Source organism: Cricetulus griseus, chromosome 2, assembly GCF_003668045.3.
Source record: "Cricetulus griseus strain 17A/GY chromosome 2, alternate assembly CriGri-PICRH-1.0, whole genome shotgun sequence".
In the NCBI taxonomy this organism is placed as follows: Eukaryota; Metazoa; Chordata; class Mammalia; order Rodentia; family Cricetidae; genus Cricetulus; species Cricetulus griseus.
The window spans coordinates 212,023,363-212,047,778 of NC_048595.1; the positions used below are offsets into that span (position 1 = coordinate 212,023,363).

The window sequence follows — 24,416 nt, forward strand, 5'->3', positions numbered from 1 at the left end:
TTTAGCTAACACAAAATCCTATATCGAATCTCTAGTGTGTATACAAGCATACACACAGAAAAACCAAATTCCGATTTAATGGAGTCTAGTCATATAGGCAAAGCAATTGATCACAGCTATCAAGATTTCAGATTCCCACATGTTAGTGTTTCAGTGCCACATATGAGCACAATAGCTTTATCAGCTTTAAAAAGTATATATTGGGGGCCAGGAGGAGGGGAGTTCCATGGACCAGCCTTAAAAGCTGGCCTTCCTATGATATTACCAACTTCAGCTTGAGCTTTGCTAACTAATTTTCTAAGTTGTCCACCCACCCATGCCCCTGTATTGCCTATCCCCATCCTTTAATCCTTTAATGTCTCAGTTTGTCCCTGGCTTCAAATATACACTTACCTAACTCTTTAGTTTATATAACAAATTGTTAACTTTTTTGATATTCTTATCTAGCTAAAGATTGTGTTTATCTTCTTCCTCTGACTCTTACAGACTATGTTGTCATTTCTTGTATCCCAGAGCCTTCCATAGTTGTTTGTTTGTTGGGTGTAGGGAGCAGGCAGGTTGTGGCCACAGTTCTTGTCATGTAAATGACATCTTTCTGACCTGTATCTCCCAGTTCTTAGCAAATCTTGTTTTCTGAGCCCACAAACTAAAATTATTAATATTTTTTAAGGTTGTTAATTGCAAGTAATAAGAGTCCAGTGTAGCTAGATTAAAGCTAGAATTACAGTTTATCCAAGGACCAACTAAGGGGCATGAATCTACAAAATTATTGGGAAAGGTGAAGTGAGAAACTTACTGCAAAAGGGAGATATTGAATAGGAAATACCTATAACTAGTGTAATGAAGCTGGGGGAAAGAAATTACTCTTGCTACTGCTAACACCACTACAGTGACCCCTTGAAATCAAAATACCTCAAATTATGTTTCTGAGAAAACCAACTTTCTCTATTTGCCTGCTGCCTCACCTACTCATTACTTGTTCAGATTTTATGAGAGTGTGTTTTTGTATAGGAATTGACTTCACCTGAGGGACTTAGTTTCACTGGACTCTGAAAATTGTAGTCATTAGCTGCCCAGTCTCTAAAACACAAGAATGCAAATTTGGAAGGAACAGAAGTAGGTTTCCACTGAGTCAGTATGCAGAAATTGCCACATCATTCCACAAGGTCCAGATCAACTGGGCATTATTTTTAACATCTTTAATTTGTGCGGTCTTCATAGACCTCCTGCCTCTAACTGCTGTGGTGCTCAGGGTCATTTTTACCTAGTTTACATCCTGGGTAAAGATTATCCTGAAGCTGCCATGGTTTTTAACACTTGTCTTGTGTATCTAACTAGCAGTGTTTCTTTAAATAGTTTCTTCAAACTTAACTAAATTTTTAGTACCTAATAGTAATTTTCCCAAGCTGAGGCCACAGCAGATCCTCAGTAAACCTTGAATCATTAATTGGTTAATCAAAAATTGTATTTCTTCTAAGAAGTGTGTTCCACTTATGTGTTGCTGGTCTACCCCAAATACACAGTAGTGTGGAAGAAATTAATAACAGCTCTTCTAGGTCCAAGGGTGACTGGGTTTAACTGAGATACTTCTCATTTGAGGTATCTCATATGTCCACAATTAAATAGTGACTATAATTGCCTGATGGCATCTACACTCACATGACTGCTGAACCCCGGTGTTCTTCATGGTTTCTATTTCCAGATGACTAACTTGGGTTTATTATGTAGTGGCTCCAGATTGAAAGAAAGGAAAAGGAAAAGTTTGTCAACTTAAAGTTTAAATTCAAAACTGGCACAGTCTATCATTATTGATTTTACTGGTTGAGTCAGTTACAAAACAACCCCAAATTCAAGGAAGTGGGAATAAGACTACCTTGCAAAGGAGAAATGTATTAGAATGCAAAGGAAGGAAGGAACTAAAACCACCCAACTTTAGAGCAAGTCATCACAGGGAGTTGCAACAGTGGATAATGTGTATGTCCTCTTATAACCTTGGACACCAGACTACCCCATTTGTATAGTTAACAAACATCACTATACAGCTACCACTGACTGAAGGAATAGATAGCATCTTCCATCCCAACATCCAGAAATGTAGAATGACTCTCCCATGCTTCCTGACTTTAGCACTATGCTTTCAGTGTCTTAGAACACTGAACAAAAGTAGAAAAAATAGGTGATTTTATAGTTTAGTGTTTCAAAACACATTAATTTTTGCTTCTTCTGCCAAAGAAAGTAGTAATATTTTGTCTTACTTAAATCAGTGGGAAGTGAAGACTCATCTCCATTCATGTAACAAAGACTAGAATTGGTAGAGTCCTGAATTCTCAGTTCCTACATTGATTTGATGCTGTATTCCAAGATTTGAGTTTTCTGACAACTTGAAGAAATTTTTATAATTCATGGAAAGGGTCCTTTCATTATCAGAGGATCAGACATCCACATAAATTTGTATTTAAAAATGTCATATTCTTAGAGATTTTAAAACTCACTTCTGGGTCTGGAGCAATGGTTTGGTGGATTAAATCTTGCAGTGCAAGCATGAGGACCAAAGTTCAAGTCCTCAGATCCACATAAATGCTAGATGGGCATGGCAGCCCACCTGTAATTCCAGCACTTGGAAGGTGGAGATGGGATCCTTGGAGCAAGCTGGCTATCTAGACTAGCCCATATTAGTGGACTCTGGGTTCATCTGAGAGACTTTGCTTCAATGAATAAGGTGGAAAGTGATCAAGGAAGACTAAAGTCAACCTTGAGCCTACACACACATTCACATGTATACCATACACACATATGTGTGCAAATCAAAAACTCACTTTATTACATTTTTACTGATATTATACTTAGTTAAAACTCCTATAAAAATAGTATATAAGTCAAAATGTCATGTCATTGAATATGAATATAGTATTTACCTTATATAGTATGGTATGAGGAAAATTGGAGATCACTGCAAACCCAAGTAATATAAAGTGGTTTTATGGTGGAGGTGGAAGGGGCTACAACATAACTGAATATGTTATGAATAGGAGTACAGATTTAGTTTGGGGGTGAGTAGAGGCATAGAGACAATAAGACTGGTACTGTAGCAAATGATTTGGACTATGAAAGATGAAATCAAACAAAAATATATTAAAGCCTCTATTTGGCCAACCAAACATGTTGAATAAGATTGCAAACAAAGCTAAGTAAGGGCCAAAATTGTTGTTGTATGCTGAGGACAGATCCGAAGAAGAGGATTTGTGTGTATAATTGTTTTTGTTAATCATGGCTTGCAGTAACCATAGCAAGGGTGACGGCAGTGACAATAATACATGCAGTATTACAGAAAGTAAGTAGACTTTGCATTAGTTAGGTTTCCATAATAGGTATCACGGACCTAGTGGCTTAGAATGATACCAGTTTACTCTCAGAATACTAGAAGCCTACATTCTGAAATTAAGGACGTTTGCAGAGTACTGGGAACGCTGTAAGGAAGGAACCCTTTCCTTCTGTCTCTATGGTAGTTGGCTGCAGGGGTTTGTTCTTTGTTTTATGGATGAGCATTCATATCCTCTACAAATCAAAACTCCAAGTAGTAGGCTTTGTCCATTGTGCTATCTCCCCAACCCCAGCTTTACATTTGTTTGTTTATTTATTTAGGCATTGTTTTCTTATGTAGCCTAGGCTTGCCTGGAATTCACAAGTACAATGTAGCATTGACTTCTGGTAGACCCAACTCCCTTACTCTAGCAAGTACTTCAATAGAGATTGGTACCACCATGCCTAGCCTAGCCTAGCTTTTTTTTTGGGGGGGGGGGTCAAGACAGGGTTTCTCTGTGGCTTTGGAGGCTGTCCTGGAACTGGCTCTTGTAGACCAGGCTATTGTCTCAAACTCACAGAGATCTGCCTGCCTTTGCCTCCCAGAGTGCTAGAATTAAAGGCATGTGCCACCAACACCAGGTCTTAGCCTAGCTTTTAAATCCTGAAGTCTATCAAGTAGAATGATATGTTCAGGAGATGAAAGTTACTTAGAACAAAGTTAGAAATCATTTTTTTTTTAACCTGGCTTTTTGAGACCGGGTCTTTCTATTTTGTGTTGGCTGTCTTGTAACTTCTTATGTAGACCATATTGTCGTCAATCTCATAGATACCTGCCTACCTGCCTGCCACTGATTCCTGAGTGCTGGGTTAAAGTCATTACCACCAAGCCTGGTTAAGTCTTATTTCTTATAGAAAGTTAAAGAGGTACTATTCCTTATTCCCTTTTACTGTAAGTATGGACATTTACCAAGAAAACAAATGTGCAATCACTGGAATTTTATAATCTGTATTTTGTTCTACTAGATAAATGTAGAGGGTAGAGGTGATTCAGTGGTGGTCTTCCTTTGAGGTATGCTGTGTCCTTCAAGGTTGTGATATTGGGCCTTTGAGGGATCAGCCAGTCCTTTGTTTTGCTCACAGGGGACATAAATGCCCATCAGAAGGATTGGATAGACATAGAGCAGCAATCAACATCTAACCAACCTTAAGCACAGAATGTGTGAGAAGGCCAACTACAACTTTGTACTATATTTTTTCTTCTTCCAGAATCTTCCCCAGGTGTGACAGAAGTGAGCATAATAGAAAAGCTGCCTGCTGAACGTCATATGATTTCTTCATGGGAACAAGTAAGTGTTTCTGTGTTGAGTCTTCATCTCCCAACAAAGAAAGGTCAATTTAAATGCCCCTGGGAAGGAATGATTAGAGCAAGAAACTTAATTCTTCTGTCAGGCCACAGCTGCCTTTTATTCCATTCCAATTTCCCAGCAAAGCATCTTCTCTGACCCGGGTCAATACTGTGAAAGCAGAGGATGTTTAGGTTGTGTACATATACAACAAAACTACAAGTCCAGCTGTGGAAGAAAAAGATGCCTATTAGTATGCATCAGACTAAACTGAAAATGGTTAAGTTGCAGGAAAACACTTAACTGGATCCATGGCTGGTGCTTCTCCGTTTTCCTCTGTTAATTAATCAACTTAAATGCTTTTCATTAACAGGACTTTTCATGGTCCATATATAATGAAAGAATCTGCCTGTGAATTTTCAAAGCATCCCAGGGCCAGGAGAGCTACATTATCATTAAGCATTTTGGTGACATTGCATAGTTACAGAGTCCATGACAGTTCTTTGATTAGACTCTCCAGTACAGTGTACTGATGATGGAACTGTGGCCCACAGAGACCCCACAATTTGGCAAAATGCCCCTTTTCTTTTCAGCCTTACTTAGATTATGGCCATAGAGTCTAGGTTTTCTTGCAGATAAGTCATTCACATACTCCTGCTGTGAATATATTGTAAGCATTTACCACATAACAAGTGACAATCCTTTTCAGCCCCCCAAGCTCTTACTCTTCTGATAAGTGCTTCATTTCCCCCTCTGCAGTACATTGACAACTTCTTTCTTTAACATATAAATAAAACAAAGCAAAACCTTCAGTATGTTCTCCTTCTAACTGTTTAGTCATCTGTTCTTTGCATGCATAGCTTGTAGACAACATGTCTAAGTCAGGGTTCAGGAAATATTTTCTTTTAAAGGAACAAACAATAGTTTAGGCTCTATGGCATCTCAGTCTGTCACAGCAACTCAATTTTACTATGGGAACATTGAAAGCAGCCATCAACATACAAGTGCATGATTGATTAAATAATTTTTATGTAAAAAAGAAGTGATATGACAGGTGCAGAGGGCCTGTGTGCTATAATTTACCAAGCCCTGGTCTAAATTATTGTCCTTTAGTTCACCTCTCAGTTATTCTCTAGCTATCTATAGCCTCTCTTCCTCTACTGCCATTCCTTGGCACCACTATGTCATATCATTTCCTTGTCTACTTTTAGTATCAGGGTAGTGTTGGCTTTGTGAATGAATTTGGAAGAGATGCCTCTTTTCAATACGTTTGGAATAGTTTGAGTAGAAATAATAGCCAGACAGTGGTAGTTCACACCTTTAATCCCAGCACTTGGGAGGCAGAGGCAGGCGGATCTCTATGAGTTCAAGGCCAACCTGACTTACAGAATGAGTTCCAGAACAGCCAGGATTGTTACACAAAGACACCCTGTCTTGAAAAACCAAAATAAATAAATAAATAAATAGCTAAGTAAGCAAATAAATAATAGTCTTCCTTAAGTATATGGTAAGGTGTAGGCAAAATTTTCTGTTCTGCCTGGTCCTGCTGCCATTTAGCTCCAAATGAACACACAGAGGAGTCTATTATTATAGCCTGTTAGCCAATGGCTCAGGCTTCTTACTGGCTAGCTCTTTCTTAATTATTAACCCATAACTGCTAATCTATATATTTCTACAAGGCCTTATCTTACTAGAGAATGCCCAGTGCATCCTATCTTCCCAGTATCTACATGGCTTCTCTTTGCGGCTCTCTGTGTCCTCTCCCCAGCCTTCTCCTCATCTGGTAGCCCCGCCTATACTTCCTGCCTGGCTATTGGCCAATTGGTGTTTTATTCATCAACCAATAAGAGAAACATATATACAGAAGGTCATCTCCCATCAGTAAGGTCTTCAATAAAGCCATCCATTCCTGGGTTTTCTTTGTTGGGAGACTATTACTGCCCTATTCTTACTCATTATTGGTCTGTTCAGGCTTTCTGAGTCCTCCTGGTTCTAATTTTTTGTTTGGCTATCAATTTCCTCTAGTAATTCTGGTTTATTCTTATTTTTCTCATTCCTTTGTTGTATTATTAGGGTATGTTTTTGAAGTCTTTTCTGGATGTGTGTATAGGCACTCTTGGTACTATTCACTCTTAGTACTGCTTTTTCTATACCTTGTAGTATAGCAAAATTAATATATTTTAATTTATATGTTACCCTTTGTGGTGATTTGAAAAAAAAATGTGCCACCCTAAGGTAGTGGTGCTTTTGGGAGGTATGGCCTTGATGGAGTGGGTGTGGCCTTTTTGGAGGAAGTGTGTCACTGTGTTGGTGACTTTGAGGTTTCATATATGCTCAAGATACCACCTGTTGTCTCAGACCACTTCCTGTTGCCTGTGAGTCAACATGTAAAACTCTCAGATCCTTCTCTAGTACCACATCTGCCTGCATGCTGCCATGCTCCCTGTCATGATGATAATGGACTAAACCTCTGAACTTATAATCGAGACACCACAATTAAATGTTTCTCTTTATAAGAAGAGTTGCAGTGGTCATGGTGTCTCTTCACAGCAATAGAAACCCTAAGACACTCTGGTTTTAAGAAATGTTTACATTTCTCTTTGATTTCTTCATTGATTTGGTTTTCTCTGAAGAGAATGTTGCTTAACTGATATATTTGTATTTTCTTAAGTCCTTCTTACTGATTTCCAGTTTTACTCCATTGTGGTGAGAATTTTCTTGGAATTTCATGAGACTTGTTTTATAGCTTATAATTTCCTTATAGAATGTTCCATGTTCTAATAAGAAGAGTGTTATTCTGCAGTTTTTGGTTGAAGTGGACTATAAATGTATGTTATGTCCATCTGTTTTTATTTTATTTTTATGAATGATTTGTCCACTGATAAAAGTTATCTGTGGATAAAATTGCTTCATTCCCTGACTGTTGTTAAAAATGAGTCTGTTCCTCCGTTAGAGTCAATATCTTTATTAAATATTTGGGTATATGTATTATGGTAGTTTGAATGTAACTAGCCCTCATAATCCCAAAGCGGGGGGCACTATTAGGAGATGTGGCATTGTTGAAGTAGGTATGGCCTTGTTGGAGGAATTGTGTTATGGTGGGGGTGAGATTTGTAGTATTTTTTGCTTAAGCTTTGCTCAATGTCACAGTTGACTTCCTGATCAAGATGTAGCCAGCATCATGTCTGCCTTCATGCTGCCAATGCTCCCCACCATGGTAATAATGGACTGAACATCAGAACTATAAGCTGCCACCTCAATTAAATGTTTTCCTATGTAGGAGTTGCCATGGTCATGGTGTCTCTTCACAGAAACCCTAACTAAGATACATGTGTGGGTATGGGTGATGTGCGCATACATTTATAATTGTTACTTCCTCTTATTGAATTGATCCATTTTCCTTTATATAGTGACCTTCATCGCTACCTATCCTTTCTCCTGCCCAGCAAGTGGCCAATCAGGTGTTTTAGACAGGCAAAGTAGAACAGCTTCACAGAGTTAAAGAAATGCAACACAAAAGAGTGCAACACATTTTTGCATCATTAAACAAATGTTCATAGCATAAACAAATGTAGCACATCTTAAAATAATATTCCACAACAGTGTGCAGAGTCCTATGATAGAAGGCACCACACCCAAGAGCTCTGAAGCCATGTTGCTGCCTTTGCAAAGACCTCCCTGCCAATCCTCCTGCTTCTGAATCTTAACTGGGTAAGCTTAAGGGCACTATTGACCTGAAGGTAATCTTTGCTGAGTCTATAGAGCCTAAAGAAGACAGATTATGCTACCTCTCTTCTGAGTCTTCAGCAATTCATCCTTGGCCTCAGATTCTCATACCATACTCATCAAAATGTTTCAATAAACCACCTCCTCTGCCTTTTCTTAGGAAGGACTTTGAAACTGCTTTGAGAATTGTCATAGGGATTTCTTACCACTCCATGGCCTAGGTTTTCCATCCACTAGGGAATATCCTCTCTAGGAAGACTTTAAGTGGATGTATTCGTACTCATATCTTCAAAGTGCCAGTAATATTTTCATGTGCCTTCTTGGTGGCCTTCATGAGTAACCCTTTATTTAGCTATATTTGCAACAGGTACTCAGATTGCCATCTTAGCAAAGACAAACACCTGTTTCAAAATTAATATCCACTCTCTGCCCCTTTGTATCTGCTGTTCTTCCAGATAAAGGTACTTCAGTGGCAGAGGGAACAGTAGCATACAGGATTGTGTAGAAGTTGGCTGGTGAGCAAGAGACGGTAGGCAGCTCCTCCTCCTTCTCTTCTGAGGTTTAGACAGTTCTGATGAAGAATTTCTAAGAATTCACTTGATGGTTCCCAAAACTGATGATGTAATAGTAGAGTTTCTTGTGGATTACATTTTTAGAGTAGTTTAAAAAAAAAATGTAGTTAGGCTTCAGAGGGAAAAAAAAAAAACATTAAAACTGGAGAACTATGTTACAGAATCCTGCATTGCCCTGGAATGTATGGTTTCAGTGTTATTGGTCTCCAGGGTTATTCTCTCTCCTTGACTTTCTTTCTAGCTCCTCCCTCCAATCTTCATTATGTTCTCTCTTTCATTCACTTCCTGCCCATTATCTTTTTTCTCTTCCCTTCCCATCTTTTACCACCAAAGATGGAGAACAAAGAGAAAAAGAGTGAGTATGCATTTGTTGTGGGAAGATGCCCTCTGAAGTAGGTAGGTTGTTCTCCCCAACCCCAGGAAAAGCAAACTTTATATTGGCTGAAAGAGAAATTAAAATAGCAGCAATTGAGTCACTGACTAGGGCAGATAAGCCACTTAAAAGTAGTACCCTGAAAACTTAACCAAGTAAAGCCAACTATGGCAGGAAGCCCTGTCAGCACTTTGAGTATCTGTCACAGAAAGCCCTGTAGCAAAGCAACCCTCAAGGCCAGGCCAGGACCCACCAATCATTACTTTAGAAGGATAGTGTAGACTTGGTGTTTTTCATGAAATTTGGTTTACTTCACAATTTATATGCTCAGTTTAATACTTGAAATATTTTATTTTGGTAGTTTTCCCTGATTTATGAGTTTTGAATAATCCTTAAAAAAAAAAAAAAAAACTCAGTGCAGGCATAGGGAGGGAGCCAAGTGTGGTGGATGCACTTGTAATCCCAATCCAGTGAGAGTCCTTGTATCAAAAAGCAAAAAGGTAGATGGTACCTAAAGAATGACACCCAAGGTTGGCCTCTGGTGTCCATGGGCACATAGACTTATATCATGCATTCACATTCACACACACACACACCCTCTGCTTGTATAAAATAATGTCCTTCTTGGTGAGACAAATACATTAGCAAATGAGTAATTAGTACTACTGGAATTCTCCAGACTTACTTAAAGATGACCTTACCAGCCCTTTTGGGAGGGAATCTCATAGACTATCTGTTAAGAATAGCTGGAAAAGCCTAGTATAATGGAGCAATTCAGGAAGCTGAAACAGAAGAATCATGAGGTAGAGGACTGCCTGGGCTACAGAGCAAGACACAGGCACACACATACACAGGCAGACAAACATATATCTCATATATATGTTTGCATATATAATATGCATATACACATAGTATACATATATGTATGTATGTTATATATATACACACACACACACACACAAACTATGCCCTGCCATCCTGATCTTTCTGATGGCCACAAAAAAAATAAAAAAAAAAAAAATGCTAGAAGCCTCCAGGTTCTGTTTCTCTACCAATAGATGGCACCAGCAGTCAAAATCTGCCAATGGATCCTAGCCTCTTAGAGCTACAGAAGTAATCATCTTTTTTAACTGAAAGAATTTCTTCTCACACAATATATTGTGTTCATGTTTTTCCCCTTCCCCAGTTTCTCCCAAATTCTCCTTACCTCTCTACCCATCCAACTTTACATTCTTTTCTTTATCCTTTTTCTGACTCTTTCAAAAATCAAGAAGCAGAAACCCTACAAAAATGAAAATCAAAACAAGCAAAAGACTAATAAGACAAAAAATGCCAAGACAAAATGTAATGAAACAAAAAGTCTGCAAAAATACTATTGAGTTTGTTTTGTGTTGGCTAACTACTCCTGTGTCATTGATATACCTAGTGAGACTCCACTGGAGAACACTGGTATTCCCTTTGTCAGCCAGTATCAATTGCAGATGGCTTCTTGATCAGGGATGAGACCCTATGTCTTTTTTCCCCTCTCAGTGCTGGGACACTGTCTGACTTGAACCTGAACAGGTCTTATATGTGCTACCACAGTCTCTGTGAGTTCTTATGTTCTTCAGTCCCATTGTATCTTGAAGACACTATTTCCTTGGAGTCATCTGTCACCTTTGGTTCATATAATCTTTTTGCCTCCTATTCATAGGTCCCTGAGCCTTGGCCTGGGGTGGGGGATTGATGAAGACATCCCTTTTAGGACTGGGTGCTGCAAAGTCTCTCATCTCTCACTCCCTGCACATTGTCTAGTTGTAATCTCTGTAATTCCCATCTACTGCAAGAGAAAGCTTTTCTGATGTGGTTTGAGTAAGGCACTGATCTATGAGTATGGTTATATATCATTAGGAGTTATTTGCATACTACGTTCCTTTAGTAGAATTAACCGTAGGTATTGTCTTAGCCTGTCTAGTCCTGGGTTCTTGGTCATTTTAGCAGCATCGGGTGTAGAGTCCATCTCATTAAATCCAATCAAAAAGTGAATGGTTATTTTCATAACATTTATTCCACTGCCATACTACTATATCTTGCAGACAAGTCACCATTGTGTAGGTCACAAGGGTTTCTGGCTGTGTGATATTGATGATAACCTTTTTCTTCCAGTAGCTCTTTTCTGCTGACAGTCTTAACAACACCTAACTGCAGGTGTCCCATTGAAAGTCCCAAGAATGAGCAGAAGACACTAAAATCAAGCCCTGCTCAAGATAATTTACTAAGTAGGAAATAAAGTCTGAGAATCTTGTAAGTGTGATTGGGAAATATTTGGTTTAAAAAATAAACATACATGTACATATACACAGAGAGCAAACAAACAAACAAACAAACAAAAATAAACCCAAGAAACAGAAAGGAAATTTAGAAACTTAATTCACTAAAATGAAAACTGCTGTCCATTTCAAAACCTAGAAATGCTGCTTAAAATCACCTGTAAGCTTATTTTCACATAAAATTCTTGAAGTTATCATAACTTCTCAGTCCTCTTTCTTTCTAGCAAGTTGCCTCCCCCACTCCTAGTGTAGATTTCACATTAAGGTTTATTCTTGATCCTAAATTAGCAGTTTAAGAGACAGTGCCCAAGATTAATTGACTAATGGCAGAGCTAGAAAATAAACCCAGATTGTCCTGCTACAGAACACCACCACACTTAGTATTTAGAACTGGCAGTATGACCCAAAGTAAAGGATTACACAGTGGTCTATATCACATCTTCCAAGGGTCCACTAAGCCAAAATCTTGGATAGTTGCTACTGCCTTGTCTTTTTGCCTCTGTAGTCACGCCAGAAGTTATTGGAGAAGGTTCCAGAAAGGACCTGAAGAACTTACCTCTCTGCATTTCAGGGATTTGAGTTGAATAAAGAAGACTAGTCCAGCCTGTACATGGGTTCCAGTGAGTTAGAATTCAAGGCTTGCTCCTATTACTGCCTGAAAAAAAACACTAAGATGTTCCTTTGTTTGACACACCACCAGTTTGGGTGACTTTTTTTATCCATATGAAATACTTTTGTTCTAATCTTTTTGATAAGAACTATCATAACTATTCTGGGAGTTGGAGGTGCACACCTTTAATCCCAGCACTCGGAGGCAGAAGTAGGTGGATCTCTTTGAGTTCGAGGCCAGCCTGGTCTACAGAGAAAGTTCCAGGACAACCTCCAAAGTAATACAGAGAAACCCTGTCTCAATAAAACCAAAAAAAGAAAAGAAAAGAACTATAATAACTATTAAAATAAATTCATGGTAGTAAATGCTATGGAAATAGCATAGGTGGCACACTTTTAAGGTGTTTTCCTGCACAGAAAATGTATGTGCAGGAACCTGAAGTTTATGGCAATCTGCTCTGATGGTGTCACACTTTATTTGGAATATCCTCTTGCTACATTCCATTGTCCCCTGTTAACTTTTACTCCCTTTGAGCCCCCTCTCCAGTTAACATGTGAAGGCAGAACAGAGACCTAATCTGCTTTATCTGGACACACACACAAACACACTGGTAACTGCTTGCTGGGCCCAACACCTGTCTTGTAATTTTATAGATAATATCTGTCTTCCTACTTGGAGGAAGATGGTTAACATTGTATGCAGAGTTCTGAAACATTGCCTTCATCTGCTCTCCAAGCCCTGACCTAACACAGAGCAATTTCTGGTTCTAGAAAAACAATTGTGTGATGCCTGAAGATGTGAGAAACTTCTATTTGATGACCAATGGTTTTCATATGACATGGAGTGTGAAGCTAGATGGTAAGTCATCCTCCTTGATGTTGGAGAACATTTTCCTGGTGAAGAGGTTAGATGAGGCAACTTGAAGGTCCTTAGAATTGTAGTTATCTTTTCATCTATACTGATTTTGGGTCTCAAGTGTCAAATCCAGGAGCTGTGAAACCCATCCTCTTCCAAAGCTAATTGATGTTATCAGTGCTTTACCTACTCCTACCATGTTTGAGCCTGGCTTGTCCTGATCCAGAAGCCCAGTTTAGACTTCTTGTTCAAGGGAATCATTAGCCACCACATAGAGAACCTAGCCAAATCAAACATAAAGCATCTGAGAACTCCCCCTAGAGCTACAACAGTACCTCTTAGTTTCCTTGAAACAGCTGACCAACTCTTCCAAGCTTCCAACTTCATTCTCACTATTGTGCAACTTTAAAGCTCTAACCCTCAAACCAGAGCTTCTCTTTCTCTCCTTACATCAATCACCTCAGCCTACATCACCAAACACCTTATGTGCAGGCTTTTATCTAAGCCACGTATCTATACCTAAACATTTGCATTGCATATATAGAAGTCCTGCTTGTTACATGCCAGAGATTGCAGATAGTATGTAAGATGTGAAAGGTGACAGACACTACATATGTATATGAAAACACTTCAAAAAGTTCATAAGTTAGGAAGTCCTGAAGTAGCCTTTGGGGCCCAGCATGTGCCTGGCACAATCTTACCAAACCTGACCTCAAGAGACCTTTATTACTTTCAACTCCAGCCACATCTCCACATGTTCTTTGGCCTAGGGAAGCACCTATAGCTCCACACTGCTGTTGTTAAGGAGGAATGATTTCTGTTGCACAGAAAAGCTACATAGCTAATTTCTCACTTTCATGTCTCCGCCTCCTGCTAGCACATCTGAATTGCCTTTTTTGATGATTTTGAAACCAGTCTCCTGTACCTAGCCAGAGGTACTTTTTATAGATTAATGAATATATGATATTAACTTTTACCAAAATCGTTCAATCCAGTGGCCTAAAAACCTTGTTCATAGTTGGAATATCTTCTGATACTTAATTTCTTAATCCCAGTCTTTTTATCCCCATTACTAAATAGCTTAATGCAGTGACAGAAAAGGCAACAGGGCTGCAGAGATAACTGGGTGGTTAAGAGCACTTTCTGCTCTTCCAGAGGGTCCAAGCTTGGTTCCCCAGCATCCACATAACTCATAATCACTTGTAAATCCAGCTCTGTGGGACCCAGTGATTCTTCTAGCCTCCATGAGCACCTAAACACATGGCAGATACTCATACACACATACACATCAATTAAAGGCAGCAGAGGTAACCTTTGATCTTTAATTATCTTTCTTGGTATTTCTAGCCTTTTTTAGATTTCTGAGTTTTTGTATGCCATTCTTTATCCTGCATCCTGTATCAGTAGGTTCTATATAATATAAGGCAATATGTAGTATGCTGTTCCTTAGTTATACCCTATTCAGAAAAGACCAGACCCAACAAACAAGAAGATTGCCAAGTTCTCTGTATCATCTAAGGTAAAATGACAGGGAGATATATTTTCCATCATGAAGACTTATAAAAGAGAAAGGGTCTATTACATAAAGCCACTATTCCATTAGAAACTCTAGTTCTTGCTGGGCAATAGTAGCTCATGCCTTCAATCCCAGCACTCAGGAGGCAGAACCAGGCTTATCTATGTGAGTTCAAGGCCAGCCTCACTTACAGAGTGAGTTCTAAGATAGCCAAGAACAGTTAAGGCTACACAAAGAAACCCTTTCAAAAGAAAGGAAGGAAGGAAGGAAGGGGAAGAGAAAGAAAGGGAAAAAAAAAGAAAGTCAGTTACTAACTCTAAATTTTTAGCCCTTTTTAATATCCCATTATTCTTCAATGACTCCACAATAAACATAGTTGGAACTGCTCATCATCTTTGGCACCCCGTTCCTCTGTTTGTTTGCATATATAGTAAGCGTTCCTCCTTTGTGTACGCTCTGTCGTGCTTCTCAGCCATGGAGCCATTCTCAGTGGGCTTATTGAGTTATCCAAGCAAAAACACTTAGGTTACCATGTCTAGGCTACTACTTGTCATTCTTTTTGTTCCCATAGAGCACATCATTCCACTGGGAAGCATGGTGATTAACGGCATTTCAAAACTGACTCAGCTCATCCAGTCTTCTCTGTATGCACTTCCTACTGCACCAACTCTGGCGGACCTAGAGGATGATGACGAAGGTACCTGGTGGAACTCTTGTTTTGTGTTAGAAATTAGTCCTCTTGTCTCACTTTTATAATACTGAGAACTATAGGAATGTACTATAGAATTATGCCATGTTCCACTAAACTATAACTCTTTTCATATGTAGCTTCTGAAAGTAAGATAGAAGCAGAAGAAAACGAATAACAACAAAGGAAAATTTCATGAGTGATATTCCAGGGTCATGTCTTTTAGTTTGTTTCTTGTACCCATTTTAGTGGCAGACATGTAGTAAAGGCACATCTTTACTGAGGGAATCAGTGTTATGGATTAAACCTAACTCAACAATTCAAAGGCCAGCCATGGTAGCACAGGCTTATAATGTCAGTACCTGGAAGGCTGTAGCAGGAGAATCATGCATTTGAATTCAACAAACTACATAGTGTGACTGTTCCTAAAACAACAGGATTCAAGAAATATGGAAGTCTAAATACAGCTACTTTTCTCTCCATTCCCACCTCTAATCACTTTGCCACTTCAGAATGAAGAGACCAAAAGCAGTGGTGTGTATATAAAGAGTTCTTTAGTCAGAACTGTGTTTAACTGCTGTGACAGAATCAATTACACCATTTTCTGAAGTAGTATATTTTTACATAAAAATCTGACAATGGGCTGTTATGACTTGGTTGAGAAAGGCAGTCCCTCAAGCTTCCCACTGCACCAGCTTTTGGGATATTGTGTTTTGTTTCTCTTCATGGTTGGGATGTATATAGGCTCTACCTACAAGCTTCAAGTCTCTGCTTCTGGGGGAAGAAGAAAAGACAAGGTAGGGGAAAAGATCTTAGCAACATCTAACATTTCTTCTGTATTGGAAAAACAGTGTTCTCAAAAGCCATTGACCAGAGCAGTATTAAAGCAGGGGAGTCTTGGGGGCTATTTTGATTTGTACAGAATTATTTATTCTAATGGAATTTGGAACTAATTAAGGAAAGGAAAATAGACACCTTGTTTCTAAGCCGTAAAGGTTCACTGAAGTCCTTATAAAGGTAATAATCGAAGACTTTGCTCATAACTAGTTAAATTAAGGAAGAATAGTACCAGAGGGGTCAAGAGACAGATTGGTTAAATCATGAGTACTGAAAAACAAAAAAAAAGAGTGCTGTGGGATCCCCTAGGGGGATTGGTTACATTGGCTTAATACACGTATGACAAGTCTTCTCTAAAAGGCAAAGAAGTAGGCAGGCTAGGTTGTTGCTGTCCTTGAGGTTAGAAGACAGAAAGCACATTAGAGAAGATATTTTGGCAAAAGACTTGAATGAGGAGTAGGGACCACAGTGCCTGCATACCTGCAGATATAAAAACCACTGAGCCCTCTGGTTTCTGCTGGGTCTATGCATTTTTTCAGTAGTATAACAACTAGACTTCTGTCTCATTATAGGACCTAAGAAAGAAACACATTAAGCAAACACTAGTGAAAGAAAATGTACTGAGGCTAAGAGAAATGCCTCAGTGATAGTTAAGAGTTCTCTTATAGGTCTCCCAGCACCCACATCCTCAGGCATCTGTAACTCCAGTTCCAGGGATTCAAATGCCTCTGAACCCTGCAGGCACCACATGCAAGTGGTATACATAAAATCATACAGACATACACACAAGGAAAAGAAGCAAGTCTTGGGGCTAGGAAGATGGCTCAGCAGTTAAGAACACTTTTTCTTGTGTATGCTTTCCAGCACCCACAGGCTAGCTCACGACCAACTTTAACTACAGTTCTCAGGGAGCTAATGTCTTCTCCTGAACTCTGCAGACATCAGGGCATGTACTCAGTACACAGACATACATTCAGGGAAAACACTAACAAACATAAACTAAATAAATCTGAATTCTTTTTGATCTTTAGAAGAAAATATATTTACAGATTGAAAGGATTCATCCAAGCTTGGGGAGGGGGGAACAGACATCTGCACTCCCTGATTAGTTGAGAGAGGATGACAAGCTTTTAGGAAAAATAACAAGTACTTGTGGAGGAATAATAATCATATTAACAAACTAATCAAGTTTCTTGTGTGTAGTAGTGGAAATTAGAAAATAGAAACATTTAGTGATTACTGGGTGGGGGGAGGGAAGAATGAAATTTGTGAGTCCTGTATGTGCAAAGTAAATGTACCTTGGATTATAAGAGGAAAGTCATAATTTCTAGGACTATGGTTTATAACTTTTGAACAAAATATAAGGGATATCTTTTAAACTTTTTCCTGTTTTAGTTAAACTTAAAGGTATAAAGAGAGGCTAGGTTAAACTTTTGTAGGTTAATTTATAGCCCATTCACTGAAAAAGTATCTGCAAGTCATAACTCCCAGAACTTCAGTGTGATCTCTTCCCCAAACTGCAATTTGAATTGGTTAATATGAGATCATACTGGAACAGGACGAGCCCTATAAAAAGAAGTAATTTGGAGACAGGCACACATGGGAAGAGTGCCATTTGAAGATAAAGGCAAAATTAGGGGTGATTTTTCTTCAAGCCACACGCACACGCACACACACACACACACACACACACACACACATTTTTCTTCAAGCCACACGCACACGCACACACACACACACACACACACACACACACACACACACACACACACACACACACACACACACACACACACACACACACACTCCAGAAAAAAACCAAAAGCTAGAAGAGCAGCCTGGAACAGATTCTTCAAAACATTCCATTTAGGCCACTATGTTTGTGGTACTTTAAAACTGAAGCCCTCACAACACAAACTAACACAGTGGTTTCAGTGAGCCTCATAGAGGAGAATGGAGACAATGCTGGGAAAGCAAAAGGTTTCCTTTATTGTAGGAATGAGGTCTTATACCTTATTGGGGGAAACAGGTCCTTGATGTATCAGTTTTCTGTGCCTAACAGATTACCACACATGTAATGGATTGTAACTACACAAATCCATTGTTGGTTTTGATATTAACAGTTTGCATGAAGAAGTCACCTACAGAGTAGCTGAGTCCCCTGAGTCCTTAGTTAAGATCCCTTTTCTTAAAGTAGTAAAGATTAAAGTAGTCTTATGGTTCTAGTTATGTGAGAAAAAAATAGAAGTTAACTATTTGTCCATCTAACAATGGAGAGAATAGCTCCTGAAAAAAGTTATCTGGGTATGAATAGAATTCCAGTCTGGCTTATGGTTATGACAGAGCCACAGGTTTGCCCAGAAGAGTTCCAGAAAGGAAGAGCTTTTAAAGATAAAATGAAGTTCACATAAGCTGCCTTGAAGCAGTCTGAAGGCCACTGCAGAGTGCAGAGCTGATGTTAACCCATTGATGGAGACAGCCTTAAAATTGTCTATTGAATTTCTGAAGTCTTAAATAATCTGACAAAATTTAATACAGAAAATATAATGTGTATAAAATGAATGTGGTGTGCAAATAATGCCTGTATGAGATGCATGTAGATGGCAGAAGAACACCTTTGACTTTGAAGAAGCCTTTGTGATAGTTTCTAAACTTAGACATAATCATGAGCTGCTCACTCCTTCACCTACCAGCTCTAATTTGGGGTGGACAGTGACTTCAGCAACTTTGCACAGTAAAGGAATAAAAATCTACATTGACACCTCCAGTCTAAAAGGGGGACTGTGAGTAGAAACAAGGAGGAGGAAAAAGAAGAAAACATAACATGAGAAATGTGATGAAATAGTTATTGTAGTAAGTGATACTGAATTGAATCTCTCTTTTGAAGAAAATACTATTAGATTGAAATAAAAAGCACCTGCATCCTGCTTTTTAGAAGCACACTTAAACTGATGAAGATACTTCATCTTAGGGTAATGGCAAATAGGTGATTGAGAGCAGCCTTCCTGTTGAAGACTGCAAAGTGGGACAAGATTAAAAATCATCTTCCTAAAAACACCTAAGAGCTACTAAAGTGATGAGGTAAAACATCAGAGCACCATCCAGAAGAATCTAGAGAATGCAGGGAACACTGAAAGTGAAGAGTGGCTTTTGTCCAGGTTGCACTATCCTTATTCTCAGGAGGTAGTGTGCAACTGAACATGTGGCACATTATTGAACTAAAGGTTAAAAATGGATTACAGGGCCTGTGAAAGATGACTCCCATAAAAACCACCTTAATATTTGGGTTGGCGCTGTAAAATGCTGTACCCAAGGAGATGCATGAACTAGAAGAAACATCTGTTCACATGGATTGAAGCTCAATGTGAGTCATCTGTAGATTGAAGCAGCTAGGGTTCACAGAAAATATTAAACCCCCAAATTATACTAAATTGCTTCTATGTTTTTCACTGAAATTCATTTTATTTAATATAACTATTTTGCAACAGATTTGTAATTTCTATAAAAAAATCTTTTAATTCTGCAATAGAAGTTAGCATTTCTATTGTGATCTAGAGTCATCTCTCTGATCAGGTGTTACATAAACATGGAAAATGAGAGATGTGATTGCAAGCAGATGGGATTGGCAAGATACTAGAGGGCAACCTTTCTCTAGTTATTTCCTTTTTGTGTGTGTTAATTTTTCTTGTATTAAAAATCCGTTCTTCCCTCATAAAAATACATCCCAACTACAGTTTCCCCTCCCTCCACTCCTACTGTCCCCTCCCCCAACCTCCCCTCTCCTCAGATCCACTCACCCTCCATTTCCTCTTCAGAAAAGAGCAGGTCCCCAAGAGATGACAGCAAGATAGGACAAGGCGAAAGCCCTCATATGGAGGCTGGACAAGGCAACCCAACAGGAGGAAAAGAGTCCCAGGACAGGCAACCAAGAGAGTCAGAGATACCCCCACTGCCACTGTTAGGAGTCTCACAAGAGCATCAAGATAACAGCTATAACATATACTTAGGTTACCTGGTGCAGACCCATTCTTGCCATTTCAGTCTATGTGAGCCCTGCTTATTGATTCAGTGGACCATGTTCTCCTAGTGTCCTCCAGCCCCTCTGACTCCTATAGTCTTCTCTCCCCCTCTTCTGCAGGGTTTCCCAATTTCCAAAGACCTGACAGAACATTCCAATTTAGAGTGACCGACTCTCTCTCTCTCTCTCTTACACACACACACACACACACACACACCTCTCACCCTCCTTCCTTATCCCCTCCTCCCTCTGTAATATCTGGCTGTGGGTCTCTGCACCTGCTCCCCATCTGCTGCTAGAGGAAGCTTCTCTGATGACAAGTGGACAAGGCACCAATCCTTGGTCTCTGGCCTATCCAGTCTCTGGTTCCTAGCTATCGAGGCAGTATAGGGCATATTTTCCCTCTAGTGGGGTGGACCTCAAATTAAACCAAACAATGGTTGGACACTCTTACATATTCTGTGCCACCATTGCCCCAGCATATCTTGCAGGGAGGACAGATTGTAGATGGGGGGTTTTGTAGCTGGGTTGGTGTCCAGGTTTCTCTGCATAGCCTTCTCATTACTTTCTCACACCAAAGAGACTAGAATGTAAGGGTGTGGCTTAGAGCTCAACTCCACTGTGTTCAGTGACTGAAGGGAAGTATCCTTGGCAATACCCCCCACTGTTAATTTTTAGAGGGTGACCTCTGTCCTAGCATTAGCCTGGGTTGTTTAGATCTCCATAGGACCCCCTCAGCCAAAAATTCAACTGAAAGGACACCTTGCCTGGAGACAAAATATGGCCAGTTGAAACTCCATATCAGCCATTACTAGTAGTCTTCACTAGGGTCAACCTCATAGATTCCAGGAAGTTTTCACTTTACTAGTTACCTCCACCGTACCCAAAATACCCACCAATTCCAGCTGCCTCTCCCCACACTCTCTCCTTCCATCCCCCCAACACATACACACACCTGATCCCTCATGCTCTCATCCCCAGTTCACCCTCAGAATATATTCTATTTCCCTTTCCCTGGGAGATCCATGCTTTTCCTATAGTTCTCCTCTTTACCTAACCTCTCTGGGTCTGTGGATTGTAGCTAGAATATCATTTACTTAACAGCTAATATCCACTTATTTAGTGAATACATACCATATTTGTCTTTCTGGGTTACCTTACTCGGGATGATCTTATCTAGTTACATCCATTTGCCTACAAGTTTCATGGTGTCATATTTTTTAACAGCTGAGTAATACTCCATTGTGTAAATGTACCACAATCTCTTTATCCATTCTTCCATTGAGGAAAGTCTAGGTTGTTTACAGTTTCTGGCTATTATGAATAAAGCTGTAATGAACATAGTTAAGCAAGTGTCCTTGTGGTAGGATGGACGGAGCACCTTTTGTGTATATACCCAGGAGTGGTATAGCTGGACCTTGAGGTAGGTTGATTCCCAATTTTCTGAGGAACCTTTACATTGATTTCTACAGTGGCTATACAAGCTTGTGCTCCTATTAGCAATGTTCCATGTCCTCTCCAGCATAAGCTGTCACTTGTGTTATTGATATTATCCATTCTGACAGGTGTAAAATGGAATCTCAAAGCAGTTTTTATTTGCATTTCCATGATAGCTAAGGATGTTGAACATTTTAAATGTTTCTCATTATTTTGGATTCCTCTATTGAAAATTCTGTTTAAACTTGTACCCCATTTTTAATTGGATTATTTGCTTTAATATCTAGTTTGAGTTTTTTTATATGTTTTAGATATTAGACTTCTATCAGATGTAGAACTGGTAAAAAATCTTTTCAAATTGCATAGGCTGCCTCTTTATCCAATTGATGGTGTCCTTTGCCTTACAGAAGCTTTTCAATCTCATGAGGTCCTATTTATCGTTTATCTTAGTGCCTGGACTATCTCTGTTCTGTTCAGAAAGTTATCTCTTATGCCAGTGTGTTCAAGGATATTCTCTATATTCTTTTCTATAAGATTCAGTGTGTCTGGTTTTATGTTGAGGTCTTTGATCCACTTGGAATTGAATTTTGTACATGGATCTATTTGCATTCATCTATGTGCCCATATCCAGTTAGACCACCACCATTTGTTGATAATTTTTTGTTTCCAGTGTGTATTTCTGGCCTCTTGTCAAATAGCAGGTGTCTATAGGTATGTGAATTTATTTCTGGGTTTTTGATTCAAGCCAACTGATCAACATGTCTGTTTTTATGTCATACCATGTGATTTTTAATTACCACAGTTCTGTAGTACAACTTCAGATCAGGGATGGTGATACCTCTAGCAGTTTTTTTATTGTTTAGGGTTATCTTAGCTATTCTGGGTTTTTTTGTTTGTTTGGTTGATTGGTTGGGTTTTGTTGTTGTTGTTTTCCATATGAGGTTGAGAACTACCCTTGCAAGGTCTGTAAAGAATTGAAGAATCGTGTTGGAGTTTTGATGGGATTTCATTGAATCTGTAGATTGCTTTTGGTAGGATGGTCTTTTCACTATGTTAATCCTACCAATCTATGAGCATGGGAGATCTTCTGATATCTTCTCTAATTTTTCTTCAGAGACTTGAAGTTTCTGTCATATAAGTCTTTCACTTGCTAAGTTAGAGTTACCCCAAGATATTTTATATTATTTGAGGCTATTGTGAAGGGTGTTGTTCCCCTGATTTCTTCCTTAGTTTCTTTGGTTTGCCATTTGTATATAGGAAAGCTGCTGGGTTGTTTTGTTTTGTTTTGTTTTGTTTTTCCCAGTTTGTCTTGTATCCAACCACTTTGCTGAAAATGTTTATCAGCTATAGGAGTTCTCTAGTAGAATTTTTACAGTCACTTACATATACTATCATATCTGTAAATAAAGATTTTTTGACTTCTTTCTTTCCAGTTTGTATCCCTTTGATATCCTTCATTTGTCCTATTGCTCTACCTAAAATTTCAAGTACTATATTGAATAGATGTGGAGTAGACAGCCTTGTCTTGTTCCTGATTTTAGGGGAATTGCTTTGAGTTTCTCTCCATTTAATTTGATGTTGGTTACAGATTTGTTGTAAATTGCTTTTATTATGTTTAGGTATGCTCCTTGTATCTCTAATCTCTCCAAAACATTATCATGAAGGGGTATTGGATTTTTTTCAAAGGCTTGCTCAGCATCTAATGAAATGATCATTTTTTTCTTTCAGTTTATTTATCTGGTGGATTACATTTACTGATTTTCATATGTTGAACCATTCCTGTGTCTCTGGGATGAAGCCTATTTGATCATGGTAGATGATCTTTTTGATGTGTTCTTGGATTCGGTTTACACGTACTTTATTGAATACTTTTGCATCTATGTTCATAAGGGGAAATGTTCTGTAATTCTTATTGTTGCGTGATAGAGGATGTTCTGTATGCTGTGAGTGTGTGTTTCTCTTATTGGTTGGTGAATAAATGCTGATTGGCCAGGAGCCAGGCAGGAAGAATAGGCAGAGTGACCAGACTAGGAAAAAGCTGGGAAGAAGAAGGCAGAGAGTGGGTCACCGGGGAGATGCCATGTAGCCCCTGCCAAACTGAGTAACATATCAGAGCATTACGGGTAAGCCACGGCCTCATGTCAATACATAGGTTAATAGAAATGGGTTATTAATTAAGAGAGAGCTACCCAATAAGCCTGAGCCATCAGCCAAACAGTTTATAATTGATATAAGCCTCATTGTGTTTTGGGGACTAAACGGCTAGGGGACCAGGCAAGACAGAAACTCCATCATCAAATGGCACCCAACTTTTGGCAACTATATCCACATAAATCCTGAGAGAGCTTGGGAAAGGATTCTAAACACAAAAGAACAGAGGCAAGCACAGCTTCTTAGTAGCAGCATTTTTTCAGGTGAGCTCTGTTTGCTAGAGGCTCCTTTAAGAGAGGCTTCCTGACTCAACTTTAGCAGCAAAAACTGCAGGAGACCCTGCTACCAAGCAATTAAATGGTGTTTACAAGCAGCCAGCAGCATGCTTCTTGGTGGTGGCGTGGACCTAGAAACTCTGAAGAGTTGTGGCAATAAGCATGGCTCTCACCAGTACTCCACCATGAAGCTATTCTCAAAAAGCTAAGGAATGGGGCGGGGCGGGGCCAGCCCTATTTAATTTAATTTTAGCCTATTTAATTTTAGCCATGCTGTTTAGCAGATTAAAGACTCATGTGGTCAGAAAAAGAAATATATAGCAAGTACAGATTCAGAATTAAAAAAAAAAAAAACAAACTCTAAACAGTTTACAGTGTGTTTAAAAATATACGTAAGGCTTGG

At 39.1% G+C, this 24,416-nt stretch overlaps 1 protein-coding gene across 1 annotated transcript in view; it reads left to right on the forward strand.

Moving 5' to 3' along the window:
• Tpgs2 (tubulin polyglutamylase complex subunit 2) overlaps positions 1-24,416 on the forward strand; it is an 86,649-nt gene that overhangs the window by 53,927 nt on the left and 8,306 nt on the right. Inside the window, exons 2-4 of the mRNA XM_027400595.2 lie at positions 4,570-4,649; positions 13,007-13,094; positions 15,179-15,304. Of these exons, the coding sequence (XP_027256396.1) occupies positions 4,570-4,649; positions 13,007-13,094; positions 15,179-15,304 (294 nt within the window). The remainder of the gene's footprint in view (positions 1-4,569; positions 4,650-13,006; positions 13,095-15,178; positions 15,305-24,416) is intronic.